General features: G+C 43.0%; 1 protein-coding gene across 1 annotated transcript in view; it reads right to left on the bottom strand.

Annotated features, from left to right (window-relative positions):
* The window catches only part of LOC126418738 (uncharacterized), a 264,483-nt gene that overhangs the window by 236,105 nt on the left and 12,874 nt on the right, over positions 1–15,504 (bottom strand). Inside the window, exon 3 of the mRNA XM_050085654.1 lies at positions 6,104–6,353. Within this exon, the coding sequence (XP_049941611.1) occupies positions 6,104–6,353 (250 nt within the window). The remainder of the gene's footprint in view (positions 1–6,103; positions 6,354–15,504) is intronic.

Below are 15,504 nucleotides of genomic sequence, written 5' to 3'. Positions count from 1 at the left end.
TAGTGCTCAGAGCCATTTGAACCATTTGAACCAATTTACTGTTCAGTTATTCAGAGTAAGGCAGTAGATAATGATGTGTTGTATTCACCATATTACATCGCGTAAGTCAGGTGTGTACAGGTGCTCGTTATGTTCTATTTTGTGAACGGGAAGGTGGGGCGAGGAACAGGAAATAGTGAAACTGTAACATAGCTGTATCTGGAACTATAGACAAGCAGCACTCGTATATGCTAGACTAGGAATACCTGCTGTTTAGTACAATTAATAGAATATCTGCGGCCGGCCAGGGTGGCCGAGCGGTTCTAGGCGCTTCAGTCTGGAACCGCGCGACCACTACGGTCGCAGCTTCGAATCCTGCCTCGGGCATGGATGTGCGTGACGTCCTTAGGTTAGTTAGGTTTAAGTAGTTCTAAGTTCTAGGGAACTGATGACCTAAGATGTTAAGTCCCATAGTGCTCAGAGTCATTTGAACCATTTTTGAGAATATCTGCGTTCAGGTGAAGAGCGGAACAGCTGAGTAAAAAATAAATATAGAGAAAAACACTCGGGACCATGGGAAGAAAATGTAAAGAAGTGCTTTGGCGTTGTAGTTGAGAAGTACATTGTACTCCGTGATAACTGTGGTGCTGGTACAGAAATTCGGTCAACTGATTTGTACGTGTGAATAACGCCAAGTAGCACCGTGCTTTCGAGTCCACATTAAATTGCAAGTCCTCTTCTAATTAAATTACTAGGTTGATCAAAGGTCAGTGGAAAGCAAGCGTGTACCGTTTCTTAGGCCCACGGCTAGTAAAAGTAGGGCGGTATTCAAACCTTACATTTTACTTTAGGTACAGAAGGGAAATATCATTCAAACTTAGTGACAGGGTTGTCGTCAGCACGGGCTCTCACTTCTTCTGTCCATTCCTCTTATTATTTGGTAAGTGTAGCTCTGTCGGTAAGGCTGTTATCCACGAGAGGGAACGGTTCACGTTCGAACCCCTGTCCAGCACAAAGTTTTAATGTGTCACGAAATTATTCGCACATACCAAAGAAGAATGAAATGTTCGTTATGGAATCCAATTAAAGTGTGATATTTTTTAGAAATACTTTCCTGTTCCATTTATGCTTACTGGAAACATTCGACGAATCTATTCTGCCACATAAATATCAGTATCGTTTATATGGCGAGCAATTTTACTTCTTTAACTATAGTAAAGGAACGTAGATTAGCTGGATCAAACTCAGTTTCCTGGCAAACCTTCTTTGCCGATAAAGTCATATTGAAAAACGAATTTATTTCCACTTCTGTTGCCCGCATCTCGTGGTCGTGCGGTAGCGTTCTCGCTTCCCACGCCCGGGTTCCCGGGTTCGATTCCCGGCGGGGTCAGGGATTTTCTCTGCCTCGTGATGGCTGGGTGTTGTGTGCTGTCCTTAGGTTAGTTAGGTTTAAGTAGTTCTAAGTTCTAGGGGACTGATGACCATAGATGTTAAGTCCCATAGTGCTCAGAGCCATTTGAACCATTTTTTTGAACCACTTCTGTTGAAACTATTTAAAAGATCAATTACGGCACAAAGCACGGTATGGAACATCGCTGAACTTTTCTAAGACAATGGTAGTACGAATAACGCATGTTATAAGACAACACCGACTTCATGAAAGACTAATAACGACAGATAGCAAATGTCAGTGATGATGAGCACTTTACTGTATTTTAACAAGTAGGGAAAACATATGAAATGAATTATAAAGTAAAATAATAGTGCCTATTCATATTATTTTGCCCAATGGCTGTGCAATAGATTGCCAGGGTTACATCAAACTGTCTTCTACCTTAAGACGCATTTTATTGCGTGACTACTCTTGGGTCGCGCCGCAATGTCAGGCGGCTACATTTGTCTTTGCATATCCCTTTCTGCGACAGGCAACAGAGGACAGAACCTATTTCTTCTACTAGTTCTACGCATTATGCATTAAAAGCGCCAGGATGTGAGGATGGCAATGAAACTCATGGTGATATTGTGGCCTCACGCTTCATCCTATACTTAACACATTTCTTATACCTGCATTTGAGCAAGACTAGAATAATTACTACCATTCCTTGATACGTATATTATAAATTATTAATTAGTAGGACACCGCTTTCGTGTAACATGGTATTTTTTTTTTAACTAGCCAAACAGTTTTCAGTACCTTATTACCGTCCTCGGAAAGTGACGCTTTGATTCTCAAAATGGTACATACAGTTATTGACAAGGCTGTTAGTGGGAAAAAATTTCTTGCCGTCGTCTAGACAATGGTCACAATCTGGTACCAGTTATTTGACAGCTTAATCTATGTTACTCGTACATCTTGTGAAGTGCAACGTTGTCTGAAGGAAGATTGGGGTTTAATGTCCCGTCGAGATTGAGGTCATTAGAGACGGAGCAGAAGCTCGGAATGTGTTAGGGATGGGGAAGGAAATCGCCCGTGCCCTTTCCAAGGAACCACCCCAGCATTCGCCTGGTTGGTCGGACGCGGATATGAGCCTTTATCATCGCAAGCGCGATTTCAGTGGGCTAACAACAGCGCCACCTCGCTCGGTCAGTGGCATCTGAAAAGCAGGTATGCGTTTGCAGAATTAGAAATTTGCTGTTCCTAAGAAAGTTACCTTCTTGAACGAAAAACGTGTACATTTGTGCAAATTTACTGGCTTCAGAGCTAAAAGTTGTTGGGTGAGTATGTAGTTAAAAATATTATGTTATTATTTACGAGGCGAGTTCTGTTAAAACGTGTTTTGTCGTCGTTGCTGACAATGCTCAAAACTTCGCAGAAGAGGGGTATAAATATAAACGTAGCCATCATCTAAGGTGCCTCGAGATAATAAACGCGTTTCCAATGCATTCGTGGAATTTATGCAAAAATACTCGATTAAGGTGACAATTTTTCTCTGTAATGGCGCACGTATTATGAAGAACATTTTTGGAGACTTAAAAACTGTGTGGCGGACCGGCACTCGGATGCAGAGATCTGGCTACGGCAAGCAGGCCGCTATCTATGGAGACAGGAATGTCGGGGAATTCGGCAGAACACAGGTCAGGGGTATCTGAAATGTTGAGTTGGATGCCAGTGCTGCAGCGTCGTGACAGCACTGTAGGAGTTCGGAAGGTGTGGAGTGGAGACTATGACTTGCTACATTCCTCCGATAGAGGAATTGTGAGGAGATGTGAAATGACAACGAGACAGCTGGAAAAAAGTGAGTGAACTGCTTATTATTTAAAAAAAGTGCCCATAACTTTTAATAAATTTATACTACTGTGAGAAAAGACTGTGAATGCTTTCATTGAAAAATGCCTGCGAAATCATTATTGTACCCAGGCTTTTAGATATTCGTCCCAAAAAATTCGACGTCTACGAATGACTTTTTTCAGGATACCAAAATTACGAAAATCGTATGGTGAGAGATTGGGGCTGTGTGAACGAAACTAAACAAGAGGCACACCAGCTCTGGGAAAGTCATGATGACGGTTTCCTTTGACTGAAAGGGCCCTTTGCTCGTTAAATTTCCGGATAACGGCGCCGCAATTAACGCTCAGCGGTACGTGGACACTTTGCGAAAATTGAAGCGTGCCATCAAGTCCCAGTACGATTTTTTAACACGGTTAGGTGTGTCAGCGATCTAACTTTTGATAATTATTTATGAAGAAACAGTCAGGACCACAAAATATCATTTATTTAAAATGACCAGTTTCGGCACATCTTCAGACTGATTGCGCCGCTTGCTGAAGCTGCCGACATTCTTAGCAGCTGCGTGTTGCCGCCTCGACAACACGCAGTCGCTCAGCGCGCCCAGGAATGTTGACGGACGGAATCGTTTAGTTGCAGGATAATGCACCCCCGCGTGTTGCCAGGTTTGTTTCAATGCGCTGCAGAAATTTCACGGGGGAAAAATTACTCGTTCTCCATATTAGTCTCTATCTCTGTCGACGCGATTTCCATAGTTTTGGAGCTCTGAAGAAAAACATTCATGGCCGTGGTACAATAGCGGTTCCGCAGCCAGCCGCAAACACCCTTCCAAGAAGGCATCGCTCTGCTGGGAGACGAAGCTCGAGGTCATCCTTCCGAGGCTCCTCTCGGGCTTATGGCGCAGGCAAATGGAGAAAATAATTGCAGTAACAAATAATACTACCATACCTCACACACAAACCACTAGAGCTAATCTCATGACATATATATGTATAGTAGTAACCGTAGTAGACTATAATATGCTGATTGAGGTGAGATAGGCTCGAAGTGTTTGCCGAAGCCGTCCGGCTTGAAATACCCATGTAAAGGGAGCTTCTTCTATGTCAATCTTTCCTATCATGTATTATTTTTGTCTTAAGAACGTAGTTAAATTTGCCTTCCTTTCCAAAATTTATTTTATGTATCAAATATGTTTTTTATGTACAATGCAATATTTTAAAAGAGATAATAAATAACAGTACTGAGAGAAGCTGCAGAAAAAGACGAAGAGACCACCTGTGCAGCTTTGTTAGTAGTTTTTAGTAGGAAACGATCCAACACATAGTTATCGAAGGAGTGGGTCACTCTGTATTGTTAATAAATAAATAAAATGTAGCTTTAGACAATATTGTCTGTGGAGAGCAGCGATCAGGTGCCAACTTTGATTCAAAGAACAGTCGAGATTGCAATAACATTTGTTAATTATTACCGGTTTCGGCTTAGGCTAAAGCCATCGACAGGTGAGAAGACGGCAGTGCACGATCGTGGTATGACGTGAAGAGCCGTGGAGGCAGCCGTAGAGGACCCCAAAAAAATCTGACGACGGCTTTAATACAAGCCGAAACCAGTAATAATTAACAAATGTTATTACGATCTCGACTGTTGTTTTACTCGAGTAAATAAAGTAGTTGACAGTCTTGTCTCAGAGTGGGAAACTTGTTTTAAGGGGGGTAGGACGTCAAACGGGACGACTTGGGGCAGGAGAGACACCACAGGCATTTTTAATTTCCACTGTATATACTTTTAAAAATAAATTCATACAACTTTGTCAGTGTGACCAGAAAGGATTCAAGATTTACACTTATAGTGGTGGAAATTCAAAAATATAAGAAAATAATTTATGTTTTTTACATTTGAATTTCACCTTTTTTTCACTTACTATTGGCTGCATTTGTTGCTATAGGTACACATTTCTTCATAAGTAAGGGAGATTGTTCGATGAATTTTGCACAGCATACAAACCATACATACAGGTGTATGAAACTCTAGAATTGTCGAAATCTATTAAAAACTGTGGTAAAAATTGAGATAATTAACTATAAAATTTGTGTTTTTTCTAAACATGAAGTTTAAAATGTAACAGCACATTCATTTTTTTTATAAATTAAATAATTTCTAGAGTTTCATACACCTGTAAGTATGGTTTGTATGCTGTGCAAAATTCATCGAAGAATCTCTCTTGCTTATGAAGAAACGTGTACCTATAGCAACAAACACAGCCAATAGAAGTGAAAAAATTATGAAATTTCACATGTAAAAAATTTATTTTGTTATTTTTTTGAACTTGCACTACTGTGATTGTGAATCCTGAATCCTTCCCACCGAGCGAGGTGGCGCAGTGGTTAGCACACTGGACTCGCATTCGGGAGGACAACGGTTCAATCCCGTCTCCGGCCATCCTGATTTAGGTTTTCCGTGATTTCCCTAAATAGCTCCAGGCAAATGCCGGGATGGTTCCTTTGAAAGGGCACGGCCGATTTCCTTCCCCATTCTTCCCTCACCCGAGCTTGCGCTCTGTCTCTAATGACCTCGTTGTCGACGGGAGGTTAAACACTAATCTCCTGCTCCCTCCCTCCTCCTGAATTCTTCCTGGTCATGCAGACAAAGTTTTATGAATTTATTAGTAAAACTATAGACAGTGGAAATTAAAATGTCCTGTGGTGTCTCTCCTGCTCCAAGACGGCCCGTTTGGCGTCCTACCCCCCTTCACAGTTATGGCCATCGATTTTGAAAGAATAAAAAGTTTACTTCCTATTTTTCAGTGTGTCTCGTTTTCGCTTGACTGCCCCTTGCAGAACACGGGACCGCCACACAGTTTGAGATGACGAGTGTTTAGGAGGACTAGAGTGGGAGACTCACCCCTTGATGCTGGACGTGGTGGTGACGCGGAGCGCGCGCACGCGGTGCTCCTTCATGGCGGGCGCGTCAGAAGCGCAGCACGGCGGCGCACAGCCGCAGGTAGTCGAGCGACTCGCCGGCGCGCTTCGCCTTGCGGCCCCCCGCCGCTGCCGCTGCCGCCCCCGCGCCTGCGCGCCGCCCCCGGGGGTGGCCCGCGCTGCTCGAGGGGCTGGCGCCGGCGGCCGGCGCTGCTGGCGCGCTCTGGCTCTGGCTGCTGGTGCTGCTGGAGGCGCTGCCGGCTGAGGTGTTGTTGTTGCTGCTGCTGCCACTGGTCGCGTGCAGCTCCGGACGGCACATGACCGTCGCGCCGCCCCTGTCTGCGAGTCTCCTCAGGACAGACTGTCCCCGCCGAGCAGACAGAGAGTCGGGCTTCAGTCCCGTATACCACCTACTCGATACTGACGCCGGTGGATGGCGAATGTCTCCCGTACTCTAACGTGCTATCTGCTGCTCGCTATTCTGCCGTAGGAAGAAGTGCTTTCGGGTGACACGCGTAGTGAGCACGACGTGCGCGCCTGTCAGGCAGTGGGCATTTGCCAGTGTGGACGGACCGGTGAAGGCACTGGACGCTGCGCTGTGTAGGCTGCGGCGCGACCCGTAGCGACGTCGAGCCCCGACTGAGCGCAGCAGGCAGAGCTAGCGGCGCTTCCGCGAGTGAGCGCGCCGACTGGCCCCGTGTGGCGCCCGCGCCGCGCCGCTGCCGGCCTTCGCGCCCCCCCCTCCCCCTCCTTCCCCCGCCGCCACCCCCCCCCCCGGGCGGCTGACTCCCACACCTGCAGTGCCGCCGCCGCCGGCCGTTGCCCGCACTAGTAGCGTGCAGCCCTGCCTCCGAGACTCGTCTCGCCGGCCGCTGACCACTGCCTGCAACAGTGGTTCCCAACACGGGGGAATGAGGGGTAAAATGAAATTTTCTGACAACGGAACCTACCCATCGCACCCCCCTCAGATTTAGTTATAAGTTGGCACAGTGGATAGGCCTTGAAAAACTGAGCACAGATCAATCGAGAAAACAGGAAGCAATTGTCTGGAATTATGACAAAAATAAGCAAAATATACAAACTGAGTACTCCATGCGCAACATGGGCAACATAAAGGATATTGTCAGCTCAGGAGCGCCGTGGTCCCGTGGTTAGCGTGTTCAGCTGCGGAACGAGGGGTACTTGGTTCGAATCTTGACTCGAGTGAAAAGTTCAATTTTTTTATTTTCAAACAATTATCAGAGTTCAGGCACTCACACATAATCAACATCGCTCTCCAAAATTCCAAGACATGTTCAGATTGGCTTGGACATATGCAGGATTTGACGGTCTACACTCGGAAATATTTGAAAACATTAAAAACATATGTTTTGACAGAGCACAGAGAAAACTGTGCGACTGTGAAATTGTTGCATTCATTTCTTGCAGTTTATGTGACAAACTCTTATGTTTTCATCACTTTTTGGGAGTGATTATCACATCCACAAGAAAACCTAAATCGGGCAAGGTAGAAGAATCTTTTTACCCATTCGCCAAGTGTGCAAGTTAGGTGGGTCGACAACATATTCCTGTCATGTGACGCACATGCCGTCACCAATGTCGTATAGATTATATCAGACGTGTTTTCCTGTGGGGCAACCGGTTGACCGGTTGACCTATGACCTTGCGATAAAATGTTTCCGGTTCCCATTGGAGAGGCACGTCCGTTCGTCTACTAATCGCACGGTTTTGCGGTGCGGTCGCAAAACACAGACACTAAACTTATTACAGTGAACAGAGAACGGACAGATCATAACTTCGCAAAAATAAAGTAAGTAAACTTTTCGCTCGAGGGAAGACTTGAACAGAGGACCTATCGCTCCGCAGCTGCTCACGCTAACCACGGTTCCACGGCGCTCCTGTGCTCACATCCTCCTTGATGTTGCCTATGTTGCCCATGGACTACGCAGTTTGTATATTTTGATTTTTTCATAGTTCCACACAACTTCTTCCTGTTTTCTCGACTGATATGTGTTCAGTTTTTCAAGGCCTATCCACTGTGCCAAATTATAACTAAATCTGAGGGGGGTGCGATGGGGAGGTTCCCTTGTGAGGGGTACAACCTAGACTGTTCCATCCTGTTTCAGTTCCGAAACTAAATTAGTATCTAATCTGATCCATTATAGCCGATCTAATTTGATCCATTATAGCCGGCCGGAGTGGCGGTGCGGTGCTAGGCGCTACAGTCTGGAACCGAGCGACCGCAACGGTCGCAGGTTCCAATCCTGCCTCGGGCATGGATGTGTGTGATGTCCTTAGGTTAGTTAGGTTTAATTAGTTCTAGGCGACTGATGACCTCTGAAGTTAGGTCGCATAGTGCTCAGAGCCATTTGAACCATTTGATCCATTATAAATGATTTTGAAAGCCTGCTACTCTGAAAACAATGTTGTTGTTGTTGTGGTCTTCAATCCTGAGACTGCTCTGATGCAGCTCTCCATGCTACCCTATCCTGTGCAAGCTTCTTCATCTCCCAGTACTTACTGCAACCTACATCCTTCTGAATCTGCTTAGTGTCTTCATCTCTTGGTCACTCTCTACGATTTCTGCCCTCCACGCTGCCCTCCAATGCTAAATTTGTCATCCCTTGATGCCTCAGAACATGTCCTACCAACCGATCCCGTCTTCTAGTCAATTTGTGCTACAGACTTCTCTTCTCCCCAATCGTACTCAATACCTCCTCATTAGTTATATGATCTACCCATCTAATCTTCAGCGTTCTTCTGTAGCACCACATTTCGAAAGCTTCTATTCTCTTCTTGTCCAAACTATTTATCGTTCATGTTTCACTTCCATACATGGCTACACTCCATACAAATACTTTCAGAAACGACTTTCTGACACATAAATCTATACTCGATGTTAACAAATTTGTCTTCGTCAGAAACGCTTTCCTTGCCATTGACAGTTATTTTGCTCCCCAAATAGCAAAATTCATTTACTACTTTAAGTGTCTCACTTCCCAATCCAATTCCCTCAGCATCACCCGATTTAATTCGACTACATCCCATTATCCTCGTTCTGCTTCTGTTGAAGTTCGACTTATATCCTCCTTTCAAGACACTGTCCATTCCGTTCAATTGCCCTTCCAAGTCCTTTGCTGTCTCTGACAGAATCACAATGTCATCGGCGAATTTCGTAGTTTTTACTTCTTCTCCGTGGATTTTAATACCCACTCCGAATTTTTCTTTAGTTTCCTTTACTGCTTGCTCAATACACAGATTGAATAACATCGGGGAGAGGCTACAACCCTGTCTCACTCCCTTCCCAATCGCTGTTTCCCTTTCGTGCCCCTCGACTCTTATAACTGCCATCTGGTTTCTGTACAAATTGTAAATAGCCTTTCCCTCCCTGTATTTTACCCCTGCCACGTTTAGAATTTGAGAGAGAGTCAACATTGTCAAAAGCTTTCTCTAAGTCTACAAATGCTAGAAATGTAGATTTGCTTTTCCTTAATCTTTCTCCTAAGACAAGTCGTAGAGTCAGTATTGCCTCACGTGTTCCAATATTTCTACGGAAACCAAACTGATCTTCCCCTTGGTCGGCTTTTACCAGATTTTCCATTCCTCTGTAAAGAATTCGTGTTAGTGTTTTGCAGCTGTGACTTATTAAACTGATATTTCGGTAATTTTCACATCTGTCGACACCTACTTTCTTTGGGATTGGAATTATTATATTCTTTTTGAAGTCTGAGGGTATTTCGCCTGTCTCATACGTCTTGCTCACCAGATGGTACAGTTTTGTCAGGACTGGCTTTCCTAAGGCCGTCAGTAGTTCTAATGGAATGTTGTCTACTCCCGGGGCCTTGTTTCGACTCAGGTCTTTCAGTGCTCTGTCAAACTCTTCACGCAGTATCAGATCTCCCTATTCATCTTTATCTACATCCTCTTCCATTTCCATAATATTGTCCTCAAGTACATCGCCCACGTATAGACCCTCTATATACTCCTTCCACCTTTCTGCTTTCCCTTCTTTGCTTAGAACTGGGTTTCCATCTGAGCTCTTGATATTCATACTAGTGGTTCTCTTTTCTCCAAAAGTCTCTTTAATTTTCTATCTTACCCCTAGAGATATAAGTCTCTAAATCCTTACATTTGTCCTCTAGCCATCCCTGTTTAACCATTTTGCACTTCCTGTCGATCTCATTTTTGAGACGTTTGTATTCCTTTTTACCTGCTTCATTTACTGCATTTTTATATTTTCTCCTTTCATCAATTAAATTCAGTATTTCTTCTGTTACCCAAGGATTTCTACTAGCTCTCGTCGTTTTACCTACTTGATCCTCTGCTGCCTTCACTACTTCATCCCTCAAAGCTACCCATTCTTCTTCTACTGTATTTCTTTCCCCAATTCCTGTCAATTTTTCCCTTATAATCTCCCTGGAACTCTGTACGACGTCTGGTTTAGTCAGTTTATCTAATTCCCATCTCCTTAAATTCCCACCTTTTTGTAGTTTCTTCAGTTTTAATCTACAGTTCATAACCGAGTGGTCAGAGTCCGTATCTGCCCCTAAAAATGTCTTACAATTTAAAACCTGGTTCCTAAATCTCTGTCTTACCATTATATAATCTATCTGATACCTTCTAGTATCTCCAGGATTCTTCCATGTATCCAACCTCCTTTGATGATTCTTGAACCAAGTGTTAGCTATGATTAAGTTGTTCTCTGTGCAAAACTCTACCAGGCGGCTTCCTCTTTCATTTCTTAGCCCCAATCCATATTCACCTACTATGTTTCCTTCTCTCCCGTTTCCTACTTTTGAATTCCAGTCACCCATGACTATTAAATTTTCGTCTGCCTTCACTACCTGAATAATTTCTTTCATTTCATAATATATTTCATCAGTTTCTTCATCATCTGCAGAGCTAGTTGGCATACATACTGTAGGCGTGGGTTTCGTGTCTATATTGGCCACAATAATGCGTTCACTATGCTGTTTGTAGTAGCTTACCCGCACTCCTATTTTTTTATTCATTATTAAACCTACTCCTGCATTACCCCTATTTGATTTTGTATTTATAACCCTGTATTGACCTGACTAGAAGTCGTGTTCCTCCTGCCACCGAACTTCACTAATTCACACTATATCTAACTTTAACCTATCCATTTCCCTTTTTAAATTTTCTAAACTACCTGCCCAATTAAGGGATCTGATATTCCACGCTCCGATTCGTAGAACGCCAGTTTTCTTTCTCCTGATAATGACGTCCTCTTGAGTAGTCCCCGCCCGGAGATCCGAATGGGGGACTATTTTACCTCCGGAATATTTTACCCAAGAGGACGCCATTAACATTAAACCATACAGTAAAGCTGCATGCCCTCGGGAAAAATTACGGCTGGAGTTTCCCCTTGCTTTCAGCCGTTCGCAGTACCAGCACACAAGGCCGTTTTGGTTAGTGCTACAATGCCAGATCAGTCAATCATCCAGACTGTTTGTTGCTCCTGCAGCTACTGAAAAGGCTGCTGCCTTTCTTTAGGAACCACACGTTTGCCTGGCCTCTCAACAGGTATCCCTCCGTTTTGGTTGCACCTACGGTACGGCCATCTGTATCGCCCACCAACGGCAAGGTCCATGGTTCATGGTAAGTAGCTTCCTGTTTATGTTAATAAAGAACCCTGTTAATACATGCGTGCTGTTGTGTTACAGAAAGACGATACCGGCCACCAAACAACATCCTCTAGTTGCTTCCCATGGTACAAGGCGGATCAACAAATTTTTCTAAGATGGTCCATCTGCCTGTAGAATCAGAAAATAAGTTGTAGAAACCTTGAATTAACTCAAAACACCGTATTGCAGTTGTGCAGCATTGAGCAGCTTGTAGGCCAACTAGATTCGGCGGGTGAGCCGAACGTGGAATAAAGAAAATTAGAGAGTTTCGGTCCTTGAGTTTTGCTTACAAGCGTGAAGACTCGCCAGACTGACCTCTGCAGCTGTCAAATATCAGTCGATATAGTTCTAAGAATTCAAAACTGTTTCAGAAAGTTTCTCTCCAGAGCAACCAACACAGGAATGTTTCAACTCGGAGTCCATCTTCATTTACGTATCTAATTATTATACTTCACTGGTCATTACGGACCCTATCTGGTGTAGAATCTCCTATGACTGAAGAAATTACTTCATTGCATAGTTTTTGGGTCAGTGACCTCCGCATAAAATGTACTAAGTCTTCATAAATTGGTGGTGACAAATTTGAAATAAAATCCTTTTCCAGGGTTACCACAACTTGCTATATGATTAGCCTAAAACTAATCGTATTCCACAGATAACTCCAGACTATCATAAAAATTTCATTTTTCACAGTGCCAAATTCATCTTTCTCTTCACGAAACGCTATACCCCTAGAAGCTAGCTTCTTAACTACGAAACAAATCATTTTACCACATTTCTCCAATATGCAACCCCATATTCGTGCTGGGTGAGCAACCGTTTGCCAGTTCTATTCATCGCGTTTCCTCTGTTTTTCAGTTTTAAAGAGCAGTCTCTGTGAGAGGTAGAATTTTCATGTTCCTATTGATATTCCAGCATGGCGCCAGTATCTGAAACCAGATGTTGCAAATTGAGATGTACAACCGAATAATTGACAACAAGGACAGAAGAACGATCCTCGGCTGGGAGAATATACAAGATATTCACGGTTGATGATTTCCCTGTTCACCAAAACCCTCCGAAACAATTTTTTTACTGCAGGATCACTGAGATCCGTCGGCGTATCGCCGGGAGGACACAGAAAAATCAGCATTTTTGTTTCGATCCATACCATTTTTAATCAAACAATCCAGTGACTGGTCATTGTTTTCTCAGTAAAATGGGTCGTTACTGGAAACAGGAAAATCCTCTCCTTTAGAGTGTGTAGATTCTTGACATACTTCCGAACTCCGAAAGTTAGGATTTCAGCTTTCTGTTTACCGTTTAGAACTCTAATTTCGTCTGCACTTACAGAACTATACTGTTCATTGTTACTGTTTGGAACCGCAACTTCACCTGAATGTTCAGAACCACGCAGTCCATTTCCACTTTTACCACTAAAATATTAGTCTAGTCGTGATATTTTCTGTAATAGTTTACTATCTTCTCTCTTCATCTTTCTTTCGATCTGCAGCATCACTTAACCTAGATCTTGAATCCATATCGCTATCGTGAACTGAAGAAAAAAAAAATTGCGATGTAGTGTAATGGAGACTGATCATACAGTAGACTCCTGACTATACGGCCTAATGTGGCGGGAGGTCAGACTGACCAACAAAAACGCCGAATAGGCCGGAGTTTATAAATTCTCTCATCCGATCCATGCAGTATTATTAAAAACACATTTTTTTACACCACAATCCAATTTTATTTACATTTTCTCACTTCCATAATCACTAAAAGTTTTTTCCGTTTATCATCCATTTCGGACTCTTTAATTAAAACACAAAGGATCGCAAAAATAACAATTTAACAACGCGCGTACTTGGGGCGGTTTGATATGCAACTGAAGAAAGAAAGCATACAGGATTGCCAAGAGAACTGCTCTCTACGTGTTTTCATTGTTGTTTGTGAGGGCTTCTAAGTATCGTTTTTCGAACTGTTACTCCCGTAATTTATTCATTATTATAGTTGTGACTCTAGATTTGTTAGAAGCACAAAAGATGTGTAAAACATTTTGAATGGTCGTGCAGCGTTGTAACCGGCACCTGCTTGCTCAAGCTTTGGTAAAGTACAGTACCTACAAAAAATAAATCCTCACCTTATTACGGAGAAGTATTATTATGATGTTAATTCGGTAGGTCTGATAGTCCGGAGGCCGGATACTCACGAGCCCCATAGTCGAGAGTCCACCGTACGTTGGTTATACCAAGTACAACAGAACCAACTTCACTACGACTAGTTAACACCGAATAACGTACCTTAATTTTAAGTTGAGAACCACGTGAAACGTTGCGTTCTGTACGACAGTAACATAACCATGAATGGATGAAGATCTGAACAACACGCCACACGCAACATCTCGTAGGCTACGCGATTACGTGGAGAGTAAGACTGTGGTCAGACAGAGAGCGGGCAGGACGCAGCGACCCAGTTGTCGAACGGCGCTCGTTGCGGGCGAGACGGTTACTGGCCAGTAAACAAGAGTATCAGCTCTCACGACGATCAACTGCTGCCTTTATTTGCAGTCTCTTCGAGGAAAACGAAGGAAGTGGAAATATGAAATTAACACTGTACGAAAAACGACGTCTTTCCATGGAACTGTGGTCTTGTGAAGACCGTTTTTTCAGTTATTTTCGAATGTCTCGCGAACAGTTGGAAATGTTATACAGGCTCATTTTACCCAAAAATTCAAAAATCGAAGCGAGCTAGAGAAAGCCCATAGGTTCAGAGAAAAGACTTCTCCATTTGTTTGAGGCAAGCACATTATTTATGATTTTTAATTGATTCTTCTGTTCTTACTTGGTAGAACATTACTAATGGTAGAACATTATTTATGGCGGATACATTTTTATTTCGTTGCTTGGTAGAACATCATTTGTGGTAGAAACCTATTAATTTGTTTTATTATTTACTGTAAGTATATATTCTCAAAACTAGTAATAATCATAAAGCATGGAACTACATAAATAAAAATAAAATGAAAAATATTGTCAACACTGTTTACAAACACATGTGAGTTACAGGTCAATCGTCAGTCGTCAACACTGAAATAAAACTTCTGCCTTCTCTGGTGCTAGAAAAGTCATTGGAAGATTTCCCTTGTTCAAAAATTGCAATGACGACTTCATTTTACGGTGTAGAATCAGCACTCTATTGTGACATCACTGAGCTGGGTGATGCAAGACTGTGGGGAGTAGACGCAGTGGATCCGCAGCCCCTAGATACTTAATGAATGTAAATGTGGTCCGTAGTAGGCTGTGATGCGATGTTTATTTAACCGTGCGATTAGCTAATTCCGACTAAGCGTCATCGTCAAGCACCTGCAAAACCTACATGGTAAAGCATTACATTGTCTGCATACGTCGCCAAGCATGTTATTTTGAAATAACTCTTAATTACAAATAAAAAGCAGTCACATTCTATCATTTTACCAAAGGATCCACACTACAGTGACATCTTTTAAGATCGTATTCTGAACTTTGCTCTATGTACAACGATATGGTAACTGACGGCAGCTGGCAATTTGTTGTCACAGATACATATTCATCCAAAGACTTTAAGACTCTCAATAGCACACATCATAGGCACGTTACGTATATTACTAGCGTGTCGGACTTAGTTGATGTCATGTTTGAAAATAGTCAGCGACCAAAGAATACATTAAGGGCATACAAATGGGCATACAATATTGTTCACAGTACACTGGAATTTTGTACAT

The sequence above is a fragment of the Schistocerca serialis genome, chromosome 9, assembly GCF_023864345.2.
Source record: "Schistocerca serialis cubense isolate TAMUIC-IGC-003099 chromosome 9, iqSchSeri2.2, whole genome shotgun sequence".
Lineage (NCBI taxonomy): Eukaryota > Metazoa > Arthropoda > Insecta > Orthoptera > Acrididae > Schistocerca > Schistocerca serialis.
Note: the sequence above shows the minus strand (reverse complement) of the source record. Positions and strands in the feature narration are given on the sequence as shown.